A 17,254-nucleotide genomic window follows, 5' to 3' on the forward strand; every position below is an offset into this window, starting at 1 on the left:
AGGTTATTTTGCTTTCGTTCTTCTCCTTAAGATTTAAAAAGATGACTTTTTTTTTTATGACTTTTTGAATGAGGGAAAAATGTAGTGTGATTAGATTTTAGAAACGGGCCTGTTAACATTCAGGAAGACTTGACAAGGTCAAAGTCTACGAAAATGATTAATCAATTGTTATATTATACTATTTCTGATGACAAGAAACAGAACACCAAACTACCACTTGGGTTGATTTGCTTGTTTTTTATGTGCTACCAGCCCAATATTTGTTGTTTTTTTGGTAAGTACAACCAAACGAATATTTATTAAAAATTTATTTCTTGGTAAACCATGTTTTAAAAATTAATTTAGTAGGCATGTTAGTCTGCTGGTTTTTCTTGCTTATGACTGAACAAATAGCCTATGACATTTCAAGCATCTGGCAGAAGTTTGGGGTTCTGTTCTCTGGTTAGTGATCATGATTCTACGTCCAGTCCTTTGTATTTTCTGGTAAACTTGCCATTTTCTCCACCATTGATGTTTCCTATTAATGCATTTTCTTGTTTTTGCAGCTGTATTATTGTTATATTGCTTTAAACTCAAGAGGATTTAACGTTGAAAAATGTCGGCTTATCGATTCCTAGATGAAGGTCCTTCTTACGAGGTATCGTGTTTAATTCCTTCTTACGAGGTATCGTGTTTAATTCCTTCTTACGAGGTATCGTGTTTAATTCTATGTCTTTTGTAACAAAAGTTTTGTTATTAACATAATCATCATTATTATTACTATCATTTGATTAATGCTTCTGATGTAAGAAAGTTTTGATTGGAAGTCCATGCAATGTAGCTTTATATCTTAGTGAGGATTACATATCTTGCAATTTATCTGAAAATGGCTTAGGATTTCTCTTAATTCAGTGGTTGTTTCCTTTTGATTCAGTAACATGATAATTGTCTAACAACTGATACAGATAAGCGTAGGGGCCATGATCATGATGCTGTTAACTACGCTAGTCGCACTTTCTTAATTAACAGTTAACAACTTAGTCATTTCATTAGTTTTGCCATCTGGTTTTAGCTACATCAAAATCTGATTGAAGATCTGTTCTTTAGCCTTTCAATAAGCAGCTATTCGGTCATAGTACATGATAATATCAACTTCCTCTTGATTTCTAAAGCTAGGGGAAATTTGTTAGTATTTTAGAAGATCTGTGCAATTAAAAGTTGCAAAGAAAATGGAGATTTTTAAAGTTATTGTCAATTCATCTCTTAACGCACAATTAACCCATTTGAAGAACTTCAACACAGGTCCAATTCTCAGAAGATGAGAATGAGGATGTGGTTCGTGCTATTGATCTCTCTCTTCAAGAATCTCAGGCAAAGGAAGTAAACATGGGTGGTAATGATGTAGCCTTTTCATCTCACTTTTTAAAGCTAAATTCTGTCCCAGTAAAAAGTTAGTATATTTAGCTCAACCCATAATTTTCACAAATTTGGAGCTTCACTTGTTATTTTTCCAGAACTATAAATGCTCAACAGAGGTTTCTTACTAGGCAAGTAGTCTCATATATAAGTTTGGTCAATTTTTGTCAGACATTGAGTTTCCCCAGATTGATGAAGTAGAAGAACTTGCACAAGAGATGGAAGAAATCACATTATCTTCTACAGATTTAAGGTAAATATGGCATGTGGATCAACCTCTCATTCCCTTGTTATTGCAGTATCATTCCTTCATTTTAATTAAATTTACTCTTTGTGGAGACGAGATTAGGCTTCAGACCGACTTGTTTATCTGCCATAGATTCAACAAAATCATGTAGATAATCAGAGGCGGGTCTATAATTTCTTGAACATGGGTGCACACTAAAAACAGTTTAAAAAAGTACTAAGTGAGAATTGATCCCTATTTCTCTCAGTAAATAACTCAACATTCAACCAAGTGGACCATCCAATCTTTTTGGAGCATGGGTACCAATAGAGATATTAGACCAATTCTTGATAACAACAACAACTACCCAGTAAAATCCCACATAGTGGGGTTTGGGCACTTCTTGATAACATGTATATAAAATATCTAATTTGACGGAGAGACCATGGGTTCACGTGCCCCATGATTTAAGCTATACATCCGCCCATGTAGATAATGAGACGGTTATGTGAATTTTAATATTCATCAACCAGCGTGCTACTCCTCTGAGGTTAAGGATAACGAATTAGCCTCTGAAGATGTGGAGTCTTATCAAGGAAGTGATCAAGATTTGAATATAGAGCAGTGGCTGCAGATATAATCCATAATCCTGATCCTGGAACATTAACTATGCACAATCAACAGACTACCCAAATCATGACAAGATTTGGTTGAACACGTTTTTACAGATTTCACTAGTTCCATGCTCTTCAACCTGTTGAAAACATGCAATATTCCATTAAGTTCATGATGTAGTGTCAATTTCCCTTTAGGATGTTGGGAGATCATGTCTCTATGAGCACATGGACCGAAAATAGAATTACTGTTTCATAGACTAGTTCATCTTTTTAACATAGTGAAAAATAAATTTACTGCTTCATAGATTACTTCATCTTTGTAACATAGTTATCCTTCTAAATTTATGGCAGCAAAGCTACTATAACTGTTTCGCATGTCACGTTTATGTAATTTTCCTACCACATCCATTTTGCCGCAATCTGATTAATATCAGATATCTGTTTACTAAAGCTTTACCTCATTACAGCGCCAGTACTGGAGGCATAGAGCTGGAATGGTGGAAACATTTCAAGGAGTTTAATCCATCTGACCCCACATCAAAGTAAGTGCAACACAATTCTAATGCTTGTACAGAAGTATTTACAATTAGGTCCTTAGTTATCCATGCGAAGAGAATAAAATCACGCTTCTATTTGATGTAAAACTAATTCTTCTAGATACTAAATCCTTGAGAAGGTTGTTAATCCTCATTTTTGGAAATAATAGCTAGCAGTATAAGAAAGTAAAGCAGTTCATGATTGATAAGTACATTTTCTTATCTTCATCTTTAGCTTTCCAGGTTTAATTATCATAGTAGCATTCTGCAGTATATTTTACCTTAATTATTCCATTTAATCAAATTGGCATTGGCATTCTTTTCTGATTTTGAAGGGGCACTTCTTGGTGGAGAAAGAGTAGCAAGCCGTGCAATACACTTGTTTGTGATGTTTGTGAGGAGCAAGTTTGTGTTCCCTTTCCTCAAATGTCTTTCCCTTTTTGCACTTTGTAATCATTCTTTCTTGAAGTAATTTATCCTTGTAAAATGTGAAGATGATCAAAAAGTTTCTGAATAAGTTAGCTGATGCTTCTATTGTGTTCGATTATTGCCTTTTAACATCATAAATATTGGTACAGATTTGCTCGGCGTGGTTAAGGTGTTCCTACTGGGGCCAGACTTTCTGTCAAAAGCATACATCTGATGGAACCCCTTGCTGTTGTGCCTGTTCCAGAGTTAAGGTGTTTAAACACCACTTATATTATTAAATTGAAGATGCTCCTGATTGAATCTATGTTCATTAATAAAATGAAAGTCAATGATAAGCTAAGCTTTTTTGAGTCAGAAGCACCAAAGTAACTGGTCATGGACAATCCCATTTTCCCTTAATATCTTCTGACTCAATCTTTCATATTTAATCCCATCATATAGAGAGATTTATAGACATGCATATATATTGCATGATGAATATTCCTGAACAGCAAAATACACGACGAGCTTTCTAGTTGCGAGACTGGCTTTATGCAATAATAACAGATGTCAAGTTAAATATATACCTCCTTTAAATTTTGTTTTACGGTTCCTCAACTTATGACATGTTAACTGAGAACTTACTCACCTATTTGCAGATAGGAGATATGAAGTTTATCACTCTGAGTGATGGTCGAAAACTTTGCCCTGATTGTCGTCATACAGCAGTGATGGATCCTGAAGACTGTAAGCCCCTTCTCGATGAAGTGCACAGATTTTTCAAAGGATTGAACATGAAAATCAAATATTACATTCCAATTCTGTTAGTAGATAACGACGAGATTATCAGAATCCATAAAAAGGTGCGTAGAAAATGTGTCAACATTATCAAGAGGAATTCTATCACTTCTATTGCATCTTTTAATAATAATAGAATTTGATTGGTTTCACAGAGCCTACTTGGATTGACGCTTTACGAGAAATTTGAATTGGACGCCGTAAATTATGTGAGTACATCTGTTTCTGTTACAGTTCTGTTTGATGGGTTGATGCATTCTGCAATGGAATGAAAGTTAATACAACTTTTATGGTACACAGTCAGAGGCGGATCCAAAATTTCTACTTAATGGTTTTAACTTTTATATTCTCACTATTGAACTCAATGGATTTTTGCAATTATGAGTTTATATTTTAATATTTGTAGAAACTTCATTGATTTATTACATGTATATATATTCTCTGAGTAAAGAACATTGAGTTTTGATTATATATTGCATCTGCCCCTGTAACAGTGAATGTGATCTACTCTTTCATTTTGTATTCAAATCACTTATGCTAGGTGACAAGGTCAACACAAAGGGGTGAAAATATTAAAGTGGTGAAAGAAGTAGAACAACTGCCTCCAGGACGCAAAGTGAAAGCAGTGCTGCTTTTATATGGCTTTCCAAAGTAATCTTCTTCTAAACTTCTATATTTTCGCATAGGCGGTCTTATGATGGATTCAGTTTAGAACTCCAATCAATTTTCATCAGAGTAAATAGGAAATATATCCCATGCTCTTTATCTAGTTAATTAGGATAAACAAACAAGCGATTTCAGTTTTTAACTGTTCACTGTCTTCTTTCTATGCAATGAGATATGCTGCCCAATTCGTTTATCTACAAACGTTTGCATTTTAAAATGGATGTGCATTATCGTATTCTAATTAATGAACAGTCACAAAAATCTGTTTTTGATAAACGTATCCTAGAATAGTAAGTATCACCAGCTGAAGAAAAACTGATCTGGAGTAGTAGAGAAATGTTATTCGTTTTTAAGGACAAATATTTCTGGACCACTAACGGCCATTTCCAGCTATTGTTTTCACCCAAGGATAGGTTCTTACACGCTACTCTTCCTAAAATGTCACCAGAATTTGACAACTAAGAAATATTGAATGGCTATCGGTGTGGGGTTTCAGATGTTGCTGTCCATATTCTATCCATTAGTGGTCTGGTTTTCTTGACTTAGATCAAATTTAATAAAGATATTGTTGAGTTTCTTTTTAATATAGAAATGTATTAAAAAGAGGGTGAATGGGAAATGGAGGCAAATGAAAATTTTGAGTAAAATTTTAAGTTTCCCTCTCCTTTTAATGAGACATTGTCCCTCATTGGTAGCGGAAAAGGAGTTTGGTGGGTTTATATACAAATGCACTTCATGTAGCTCTTAAAGAGTTAGGAAGAAGGCAAGCCGCGCGCCGTCGTCGCTCGGCTACGGCTACGGCTTCGGCTTCGGCTTCGGATTTGGTCAAATGATTGATTGATTAATTTTTTGGACCAAATTTATTTGTTAATAGTAAATATTAACGTAATATTATCCGTGTTTATAACGGATATGTTCCAATCCGTGTATTGTACCACCAGTTGCAATAGCAGCCGCCTAGTGCTCCTCCCACCATTGCTAAGTGCTTGCTCCATAACAAGCTAGTGCATGCTCCACCATGGAGAGGGGGCGGGTCTCACAACTGACTGCTATAAATATGAGCAGCAGCAGTTGGAGAATCACACACCGAAACAGAATTGAGAGCTATTGATCTTCTCTTCACCGAAAAACTCAACGTTGACTATAATTTGCATTCCTTCCTCTCAGAATTTCCATTCGACTTCTGAGTTTTCCTCCTTTCTTGTGCATTGCTTTAAACTACAAACAAAGTAACCATAAGTGTGATTTGCTGCCGAACTTTGTGTTCGTTGAAACACTGGGGTTTGAAATACCGCTACACCAGTGTGTAATTCGTTCTATCCTGGGAGAAAATAATCCATAACCTTGGGTACTAGGAGAGGATTAAATTCCTTAAGGAAACACTGTGAATTCAGTGGGCTCGAATTAATTTCTGTTTTATTTATATTTACGTTTATAAGCTAACGTTCTAATTTCCAGAATCATCATTTACAAAAGTAATAACAAGCTTAAGGAATTTAATAATTTTAATTTCTGTATTTGTGTTATTCTTATTATTCTGGAAACTTAAAACCTTTGTGGTTTTGTGTACTCCCATTTGGAGAGTAAAGCCTTCGTGGCATTTTGTTGGAGATTAAAATCTACGTGATTTTTCACTCCAGTTTTAAACGTTTATTAAACGTTTGTTTGTGTCATTTTTTTTTTCAAAAAAAAATAAAAAATGGCGAATGACGGAAATCAAGCTGTTCCGATGATGACTGCCAACGCATCGACAAGTCGAACTCCGGCATTGGCACCAACAGAGAAACCCGAAAAATTTTCTGGGATGGATTTCAAGCGCTGGCAGCAGAAGATGTTCTTCTACTTGACTACGTTATGTCTACAGAAGTTCATCAAGGAAGATGTTCCTGATCTTCCAGATGAAACTCCAGAGAATGAAAGCTTTCTCGTGATTGAGGCGTGGAAGCATTCTGACTTCTTGTGCAGGAATTATTTTCTTAGCGGACTGGAGGATAATCTGTATAATGTATACAGTGGCATGGAGACATCAAAAGAATTGTGGAATGCGCTTGAAAAGAAATAGAAAACTGAAGATGTCGGGATGAAGAAATTCGTCGCTGCAAAATTTTTGGACTACAAAATGGTAGATAGCAAGTCTGTTATTACCCAAGTCCAGGAAGTGCAAGTAATTATTCATGATCTACTTGCTGAAGGTCTTGTCATCAATAAAGCATTCCAAGTAGCAGCAATAATTGAGAAGTTGCCTTAATTGTGGAAGGACTTCAAAAATTATTTGAAACACAAACGAAAGGAAATGTCCCTTGAAGATCTCATTGTTAGATTGAGAATCGAAGAGGACAATAAAGCTGCTGAAAGGAGAGGCTATGGAAATTCAACAATAATGGGAGCAAATATTGTTAAAGATAACAAAAAGAGAAAGAAGGCTTCTGGTCCGAAATACAACCCAAACAAGAAGCGGTTCAGTGGAAACTGCTACAACTGTGGGAAAACCGGACACAAATCTACGGAGTGTCGTGCTCGGAAGAAAGACAAGAAAAAGGGTCAAGCAAACATGGTAAAAAAGCATGATGATGTTGATGACTTGTGTGCCATGCTTTCTGAATGCAACCTGGTAGGAAATCCTAAGGAGTGGTGGATTGATTCTGGAGCCACTCGCCATGTTTGTGCTGTGAGGGAAGCATTTTCTACATATGCTTCTGCTGGACCCGAAGAGATGCTTTCTATGGGAAATGCTGCTACATCAAAAATTGAAGGATATGGGAAGATATTTCTCAAAATGACTTCTAGCAAGGTCATGAATTTGAACAACGTCCTTCATGTTCCCGAAATTAGGAAGAATTTAGTCTCTACTGGACTTCTTGTAAAGCACAGTTTCAAGTACGTTTTTGTATCCGACAAGATTGTAATAAGTAAGAATGAAATGTTTATAGGAAAATGTTACCTCACCGATGGCCTTTTTGTAATAGTTGTTGAAACTAATAATAAAACTTCAGGTTCTTCTTACTTACTTGAGTCAAATGATTTATGGCATGTACGTTTGAGTCATGTCAATTATAAAACCTTGCGAAAAATAATTAACTTGGAAGTATTGCCTAAGTTTGAATGCGAAAAATCAAAATGTCAAATATGTGTGGAATCTAAGTATGTTAAACATCCTTATAAGTCGGTTGAAAGGAATTCAAATCCTTTAGACTTAATTCACACATATATTTGTGACATGAAATCATTACCATCTCGCGGTGGAAAGAAGTATTTCATAACTTTTATTGACGATAGTACTCGATATTGCTATGTTTACTTACTTAATAGTAAAGATGAAGCAATAGACGCATTCAAGCAATACAAAAATGAAGTTGAAACGCAGCTTAACAAGAAAATCAAAATGATAAGAAGTGATAGGAGTGGTGAATATGAATCTCCTTTTGAACAAATATGTTTAGAATATGGAATTATTCATCAAACAACAACCCCTTACACGCCCCAATCCAATGGGATTGCGGAAAGAAAGAATCGTTCATTAAAGGAGATGATGAACGCATTGTTGATAAGTTCTGGTTTACCACAGAACTTGTGGGGGGAAGTCGTTCTTACGGCTAGCCGAATACTAAATCGAGTACCCCATAGCAAAACACAATCCATTCCATATGAAAAATGGAAATGAAAGAAGCCCAACTTAAATTATTTTAAAGTGTGGTGTTTGGCAAAAGTACAAGTTCCTAAACCCAAAAGGGTAAAAATAGGACCGAAAACAGTTGATTGTGTTTTCATAGGATATGTGACCAATAATAAAGCATATCGATTTCTGGTTCATAAATCAGAAAATCCTGACATTCATAATAATACGGTTATAGAATCAGATAATGCTGAGTTCTTTGAAAATATATATCCGTATAAAAAGGAATGTGAGTTGTTTGGTGAAGGATCTAAACGACCTCGGGAAGAAACAAAAGAAAGTACATTTTATCAGGAGGATCCAAGACGTAGTAAACGTCAAAGAACGTCTACTTCGTTTGGACCAGATTTTGTGACTTTCTTATTGGAAAATGAGCCTCGAACATTTAAAGAAGCTATGTCTTCTTCGGAATCATTGTTCTGGAAAGAGGCAGTCAATAGTGGAATAGAATCCATATTGAACAACCATACATGGGAATTGGTTGATCTTCCTCCTGGAAATAAACTTTTGGGGGTGTAAATGGATTTTTAAAAGAAAAATGAAAGATGATGGCACTATTGATAAATTTAAAGCAAGACTTGTTGTCAAAGGGTATAGACAACGAGAAGGTTGTGACTACTTTGATACATATTCTCCAGTGACGAGAATTACGTCCATACGAATGCTAGCAGCTTTAGCTGCAGTTTATGGTCTTGAAATTCATCAAATGGACGTAAAGACAGCCTTCTTAAATGGAGATTTGGAGGAAGAAATTTACATGGAACAACCTGAAGGCTTTGTGGTTCCAGGTAAAGAAAATAAGGTATGTAGACTTGTTAAGTCCCTTTACGGACTAAAACAAGCACCCAAACAATGGCATGCGAAATTTGACCAAATAATGTTGTCAAATGGTTTTAAGATAAATGAATGTGATAAATGTGTGTACATTAAAAATGTTCCAAATCACATAGTCATTGTTTGCCTATATGTGGATGATATGCTGATAATGAGTAATGACATTGCCAACATAAATGCGACTAAGCGTATGCTAACTAGCAAGTTTGATATGAAGGACTTGGGAGTTGCAGATTTAATTCTGGGGATTAAGATCCAAAAGACTCCTCAAGGTCTGGCATTGTCACAATCTCATTATATTAAGACAGTACTTGAAAAATTCAAGCACTTAGGAGTTAAAGTTGCAAAAACTCCAATTGACGTGAATCTTGCATTAGCAAAGAACAAAGGCCAAAGCATATCACAATTGGATTATGCTCGTGTGTTGGGATGCTTAATGTACATCATGAATTGTACACGACCAGATATAGCTTGTGCTATAAGTAAACTGAGTCGATACACGAGCAATCCAGGTCAATCTCACTGGATGGCAATGAAACGAGTTTTGGGATATTTAGAACATACCCAAAACTTTGATTTGCACTACAGTAAATATCCTGCGGTGATTGAAGGATATTGTGATGCAAATTGGATCACCGGTTCAACTAATTCGAAGTCCATAAGTGGATATGTATTCACTATTGGTAGAGGAGCGGTATCTTGGAAGTCGTCCAAACAAATATGTATTGCCCGCTCTACAATGGAGGCTGAGTTCATAGCCTTAGATAAAGCCGGTGAAGAAGTTGAATGGCTCCGGAATTTCTTGGAAGACATTCCATTTTGGCCTAAACCGTTGGCACCAATATGCATACACTGTGATAGTCAAACAACAATTGGAAGGGCTGGGAGCGTTATGTATAACGGTAAATCTCGTCATATACGACGAAGACATAAAACCGTTAGACAACTACTCTCTAGAGGAATTATCACGATTGACTATGTAAGGTCAAGTGATAATGTGTCAGATCCACTTACAAAAGGCCTAACTAGAGAGGTAGTTGAGAAATCATCGAGGGGAATGGGACTCTGGCCGAGAACAAGTCATTGTGGCGGTAACTCTACCTAGAAGACTGGAGATCCTAAGATCTAGGTTCAAGGAGATCAAATAAAGTCATTAATGACGGTTCAATATTGTCAACAAAATTTTTTAGTCCATTCTTGTAATGAGACAATGTTCTATACCAAGGATAAAGCATTAAGGCTTTTTAATGATTTCTAAATTTGATACAGGTTATATCAAATAGTGTATCTACGGGATGACACATTTAGGAATCACCTATGTAAGTGTGAAGTGTTAGCCGCTTCAAGGAGAATTTTGCAAGGCCAATTCTCTACGCACTTATGAAACCAGGCAGTGTTCATGGCTGAAACGAACACAACAATGAGAACCAAAGACGGTTAAGGGATTGATTGTGTGACTTATGGTTGTCTAGGTATACACTAAAGTTCGACGGTTCAAAGATATCAAATCTACCGATTGACCGAGTATATCCGACATAAGTTCACTACGGAAAGTTCAAAGGGAAACCTACTTATCCAGATGCAATTAATTCTTGCTTGCAAATCACACAAGTTTTTCATGCATACTTCCGTGATATAGCCATTCCCCATTCATGTGGGGGATTATTGAGTTTCTTTTTAATATAGAAAGGTATTAAAAAGAGGGTGAATGTGAAATGAAAATTTTGAGTAAAATTTTAAGTTTTTCTCTCCTTTTAATGAGACATTGTCCCTCATTGGTATAGGAAAAAGAGTTTGGTGGGTTTATATACAAATGCACTTCATGTAGCTCTTAAAGAGTTAGGAAGAAGGCAAGCCTCGCGCCGTCGCCGTCGTTCGCTCGGCTCGGCTTCGGCTTCGGCTTTGGATTTGGATTTGGATTTGGTCAAATGATCGATTGATTGATTAATTTTTTGGACCAAATTTATTTGTTAATAGTAAATATTAACGTAATATTATCCGTGTTTGTAACGGATATGTTCCAATCCGTGTATTGTACCACCAGTTGCAATAGCAGCCGCCTAGTGCTCCTCCCACCATGGCTAAGTGCTTGCTCCATAACAAGCTAGTGCATGCTCCACCATGGAGAGGGGCGGGTCTCACAACTGACTGCTATAAATATGAGCAGCAATAGTTGGAGAATCACACACCGAAACAGAATTGAGAGCTATTGATCTTCTCTTCACCGAAAAACTCAACGTTGGCTATAATTTGCATTCCTTCCTCTCAGAATTTCCATTCGACTTCTGAGTTTTCCTCCTTTCTTGTGCATTGCTTTAAACTACAAACAAAGTAACCGTAAGTGTGATTTGCTGCCGAACTTTGTGTTCGCTGAAATACTGGGGTTTGAAGTATCGCTAAACCAGTGTGTAATTCGTTCTATCCTGGGACGAAATAATCCATAACCTTGGGTACTAGGAGGGAATTAAATTCCTTAAGGAAACACTGTGAATTCAGTGGGCTCGAATTAATTTCTGTTTTATTTATATTTACGTTTATAAGCTAACGTTCTAATTTTCAGAATCATTATTTACAAATACAGGTATAGTAATAACAGATATACCTTTTTTTTCATAAATAATTTGCTTTCATAAATAATTTAACATCATGGTGTGCAATGGTCTTTGTAAGCAGGATAGCATTGGGAGCAACTTTGGCTCATGAACTGATGCACGCTTGGATGCGGGTTCAAGGTGGCTTCCAGCTCTTTACTATTAAATTAAGCTTGTTGCTTTTGTCTACTTAAACTAAAAAGAGTTTGAATTTTATGCATAGATAATCTATAGAATTTTTATCCTATCAGGTTAACTTGACCTACAATAATAGATAACTCTTTATAAATTATAACAAACCTGATTTGGTAACTGGAAAATAGAGTGACAACCTGTATAGCCGGCTAAATTAAGTAAAAAAAAATTATAGCGTCAGTATATATAACTTAAATCCAACTAAAAGTAAAGAAAAGCAAATCTCGTGGAAAACCACATTCCTCATGAATCTACCTTTTTAGTTCAGCAAAAGAGAGAAGAAAAGCAGAAATGTCCTTCTCCCCTACTTTCCCTACTATCGAGAGGAAATTTTATCACTCTCTTTTTACAATTTTCCTCTCGTATTTATAGGCTATCCAGGACTGTCCCTACCCATCGAAGAAGGTCTTTCCCAAGTTATGGCTCACAAGTGGCTAGAATGGCAATCTTTTGCTGGTGATGACTACATGAAAGGTACAAGTGATAAAGTTCAGTTCTTGAGAAATCTGAAAGAGTTTCTGAAATATGGTATAGAAAAAAGACATTCCGAGGCATATGGTCATGGATTTAGAGAAGTGAAATGGGCAGTTGAACGTTATGGTTTAAGATACACACTGGAGCATATAGCTCGTACACGAAAGTTACCTGAATAACTTACTTCTTAATTAGGTGGCGTTGTTAATCTTTGTGTTAATTTATTCATCAATATATTTATTGTCCAAGAACCATCAGTGTCTTGGACAAACATTGCTGTGAACGAACCTGTAATTTTTTTTTTTTTTATATATGTACCTTTTTTTACTCCAAATTGAGGTCATGCAACTATGCTAATTCAAATTGGATGCAATGATGTTTAAGTTTTCACCCATAATTGATTCTTAGGTCTGAATGCAATGATGTTTTAGTTTAAACCAAGGAAAACCCTTTTCACCAAAATGAAAAAAAATGCCTTCTCTCCTTGCGTACGTAAGTTATTTATCATAAATGTAAGGAACCGGCCGGTCGTTTCATGAGTTATCGCTCCGTTTCCCTCATTTCTGCCTTTTTATGTCGTGTTCAACTGTATTATGTGGTATCATGTTTGTTAATTTGGGTTCAGAGTGGTTTTGTAGAGAAATGAGACACTTAGTCTCTTTTGAGTAAGCTTGAGTTCGAAAAGTCAACCGGAAGTTGACTTATGTGAAAAAGGTCTCGGATGTGAATTCCGATGGTTCGGATAGCTTCGTTAGGTGATTTGGGACTTAGGAGCGCGATCGGAATGTGTTTTGGAGGTCCGGGGTAGATTTAGGCTTGAATTGGCGAAATTGGAATTTTGGCGTTTTCCGGTTGGTAGTGGAGATTTTGATATAGGGGTTGGAATGGAATTCCGGAAATTGGAGTAGGTCCGTTGTGTCATTTGTGACGTGTGTGCAAAATTTCAGGTCATTCGGACGAGGTTTGATAGATTTTTTGATCGAAAGCGGAATTTGGAAGTTTTGGAATTCTTAGGCTTGAATCCGATGGTGATTTGATGTTTTGATGTTGTTTTGAGCGTTCCGAAGGTTGGAACATGTTTGAATGATATTATGGGATGTGTTGACATGTTTGGTTGAGGTCCCGAGGGCCTCGGGTGAGTTTCGGGAGGTTAACGGGCCATGTTATTGTTTTGGAGAGTTGCAGATTTCTGGTATTTTGTTGCAGAAGAATTGCCCTTCGCGTTCGCGAAGGGGGCTCGCGTTCACGAAGGTATGGACATTCAAAGGGACGCGAACGTGGGGAGATGAACACGTTCGCGAAGAGGAAAATGGAGCGGTTGGGCCCCCTTCGCGTCCGCATTGGAAGTGTCGCGTTCTCGATGGCCTGTATAGCTGAAGCTCCGCGTTCGTGAGATGGGACTCGCGTTCGCGAAAGAGTAATATTTGGGCTTCGTTCACTTAGCATATATTGATGTTATAATTTTGATTTTGGATAAATTCGACGCGAGTTGAGGCCGAGTCGAGAGGCAAGGGCGTCGCGGAGTAATATTTCATCCAGTTTGAGGTAAGTAACTATTGTAAATCTAGACCTGAGGGTATGATACCCCGGAATTTCGTACTATTTTGATAAATGAGGTGACGCACGTGCTAGCGTGTGGGCGCGTGAGCGTGCACCCGTAGGGATTGTGACTTGGTCCGTCCCATGGTGACTATATCGTTGCATATTTTGATATATTGTATATGATATCCATGTGTTTTAGAAATTGGTTTGTTAACTTGGGCTGAATGCCATGTTTGGGGCCTTTGTGCCGAACTGTTTAGACCCTTAGGGGTATTTTACTATTTTTCTCACACTGTTTGATTTGAAAGCATATCCTCAATCATGTTTTACCTATTTATTGTTTAAAACCGGTTTCATCACTCTTCTTCTTAATATATGAAAACTGTTTGGGATGAGTTCCCTGATTTTCACCAATATGCCCGAGTGGCCGTGAGATTAATGACTGAGAGAGGTTGATGACCTAATAGTGAGGATTACATATATATTATGGATCGGGCTGCGCGCCGCAGAGATATTATATATATAAATTATGGATCGGGCTACACGCCGCAGTGATATTTATATGGATCGGGCTGCACGCCGCAGCGATATGTATTGGATCGGGCTACGCACCACAACGATATGACGCTTGGGCTGTAGGAGTCCCTCCGGAGTCTGTACACCCCAGTGAGCGTAGTCGACTATATATTATGGATTGGGCTGCACGTCGCAGCGGTTACTATTACTATTATGAGATATCTATTGAGCCGGAGTGTTGGGTGTGAGTACTGATTAACGAGAGGTGAGTCACGAGTGACTGAGAGGCTTGCCCGAGAGGCTATACTTATGAGTGATACCTTGCTCGAGGGGCCTGTTTATGACATTTTCTCTGTTTTCACTCTTCTTTATTACTAAGTCTCTGTTGAAAAATGTTGAATAAATGTTTTCAAAAGATTTCTAACTGACACTAGGTTGAGATTTCTTATATGATTTTAAATGCTCGTCACTGCACTCAGACTTTATTTACTTTAGTTACTTACTGAGTTGGCGTACTCACGTTATTCCCTGCACCTTGTGTGTAGATCTAGGTACCCGAGCATCAGAGTGAGAGCGTCCATCACTCTCAGAGTCTTATCCGGAGACCGCAAGGTAGCTGCACGACGTCCGCAGCCCTGCCTTCCTCCTTCCTATCTTAGTACTTTGTATTTTCAGACCTATGTATTATTTAGACTGTGTTGGGTTGTACTTAGAGGCTCATGACTAGTAATACCAGATTCGGGCTGTGTTAGTATATTTTGTATTGTTTTTCCGCGTATTTCTGTTATTTTTATATTACATATGAAAGATTTGAGACTTAATCGGTTTTAGAAAAAAAATGATTTACTGAAAAGAATTCGATATGGTAAATGTTGGTTTGACTTGCCTAGTACTATGATAGGCGTCATCACGACCGGGGTGGTTTGGGGTCGTGCCAATAAAAATCTTAAGCTTTAACTTCGCGATACCTGACAAAGCTTAGACATTATTATTAATCTTTTAGTACTCAAAAATTTCATCAAATAACACTCTAATTTGTTAATGTTATTTTAATATATATTCTTTTCCGAAAAATATTTTACACTTACCCAATTAAATACAAGAAATAATTTTTTTTTACGGAAAACACATTTTTCGGGGAAAATAACTTCCGTAACAAACACATATATCTTCATTTAGTTTTTGTTTTCATTAGTGAGAGTGACTTTTTGCCTTTCCGAGATAATGTCCTTGTCTCTCTAACTTCTAATTGCCCTTTTTTCTCCTTTCTTTAGAATTTGTATCTTTTCGTAAGAGTCAAGTCAGTCAACCAAAAACCGATTTTCTTTTTTTGGCTGTTACCTTGCTTTTTTCAAAGACACTTTATTTTTAATCCTGACGTCCCCTTTACTTTCTGGAAATTTGATGATATCTCCGTTAGATACTTCACGATCACATTGACTTTTGGCAATTCGGAGAAACTTGGATTATTTGTCGGATTCCAATTATTCTTCTTACTGGCATTTCTTGCCCTTATAGGAAATGTGTCAAATGACACCCTATGTGGAAAAAATACACCGTGTAAGTAAGTAAAAAAATGAATTTAATGATATTTATTTTGTATTGACTCTCATTAATTTCTTGATATATTTACTTTTATATATTTTGATATCTGTTAATGAAAATTCTGGCTCCGCCACTGGCCGTAGATCAGATGGAGAGAAAATAAGAGCTTTTTTGTTTCCTTATATCACCAAGGTTGCATAATGTCCGTATGGAGTAATAAAATAACTAATAAAATAACCTCAAATATAAGTAATAAGGAGAGTTATACCAATTAAGAATTTTGCAAACAAGGGAGATTTTCACAAATGGTACACGAGTAAGGTAGTAAAGGTTAAAAAAATTACTATAGAATAAACTCTTACATGCACAAAAGACACTTGTAAGTTTTGTCTCATCATATGGTGTGCATGTACCAGGTTGATTAGGTTTTTATCAAAATCAAACCAAACCAACTATATCAGTTTGGATCAATGGCGAACGCACATGGTAGCAAGCGAGTTCAGCTGAACCCTCTTCATAAAAAAATAATACTGTGTGTATATATATAAATTATGATTAAAGCTGCATAAATTTTGTATAAATATTTTATTTGAACCCACTTGACAACCACTATTTTACGACTAAAGTTATGTACTTCTAAGATTGAACCCGCTTGCACAAAATCCTGGGTCCGCCACTGATTTGGATTTGTTCGGTTTTATCGGGGTTTTCGAGTATTTTTTGTTACGTGAATATCATTTCAATCTTACTTTATTAAAGTTATTGATAAATTTTTGACAAGTGAATATATGTAAAAATGGAAAAATGACAAAAATATAATCTATTAAATATTCTTATGGGAGAATTTTTTTAGTTACACAGGATAATTATTTTCTTAATCATCTAACAATAATTTTTCATTGATGTACTCTTTCAAGGTTAATCGAATTTAATAATTAAATATAAAATTAATATGAAATAATGATATGTTCTATTTAATTTTAGATTATCGAGATACCATTTCAAATTCGAAAAAGATATAAGAAATCTTGACATATGAATATGGAAGAGCAAAGAGATGATTGACGTATTACGATAATATTTGATAAGAAAGTGATACAACCTATTATTTAAGGTAAATAAAATTGAATGAAATTCATAATTCTATTAGATATTACATCCCACGAGAAGATCCCAAATATTTCTAGACATTTTTTAAAGAAAATTCTATATAAAGTCTTAAAAGTATATATAAATTA

General features: G+C 36.2%; 1 protein-coding gene across 2 annotated transcripts; it reads left to right on the forward strand.

Moving 5' to 3' along the window:
* The first annotated feature begins 215 nt into the window (after positions 1 to 215).
* On the forward strand, positions 216 to 12,789 carry LOC107816644 (protein DA1-related 1-like). 2 transcript variants are annotated; one of them, XM_075217461.1, is made up of 12 exons: positions 216 to 441; positions 546 to 637; positions 1,282 to 1,372; positions 1,567 to 1,648; positions 2,706 to 2,780; positions 3,110 to 3,179; positions 3,353 to 3,454; positions 3,842 to 4,045; positions 4,136 to 4,189; positions 4,522 to 4,631; positions 11,824 to 11,885; positions 12,312 to 12,789. In XM_075217461.1, exons 2-12 carry the CDS (start codon positions 596 to 598, stop codon positions 12,590 to 12,592), a joined length of 1,173 nt encoding a protein of 390 aa, XP_075073562.1. In that variant the 5' UTR covers positions 216 to 441; positions 546 to 595; the 3' UTR covers positions 12,593 to 12,789. The 2 variants fall into 2 exon arrangements, with proteins under 2 accessions (XP_075073562.1, XP_075073563.1); XM_075217462.1 differs by having other exon boundaries at positions 218 to 441; positions 11,827 to 11,885.
* The last annotated feature ends 4,465 nt before the right edge of the window (positions 12,790 to 17,254 follow it).

This window comes from Nicotiana tabacum, chromosome 7 (genome assembly GCF_000715075.1).
Source record: "Nicotiana tabacum cultivar K326 chromosome 7, ASM71507v2, whole genome shotgun sequence".
In the NCBI taxonomy this organism is placed as follows: Eukaryota; Viridiplantae; Streptophyta; class Magnoliopsida; order Solanales; family Solanaceae; genus Nicotiana; species Nicotiana tabacum.

Excerpts from the sequence above, each read along its gene's own strand:
- LOC107816644 (XM_075217461.1), top strand. The coding sequence starts at position 596 with ATGTCGGCTTATCGATTCCTAGATGAAGGTCCTTCTTACGAG. Across the intron at positions 1,373-1,566 it reads AAAGGAAGTAAACATGGGTG|ACATTGAGTTTCCCCAGATT; the intron begins GTAATGATGTAG and ends AATTTTTGTCAG. Across the intron at positions 4,046-4,135 it reads TTATCAGAATCCATAAAAAG|AGCCTACTTGGATTGACGCT; the intron begins GTGCGTAGAAAA and ends TTGGTTTCACAG.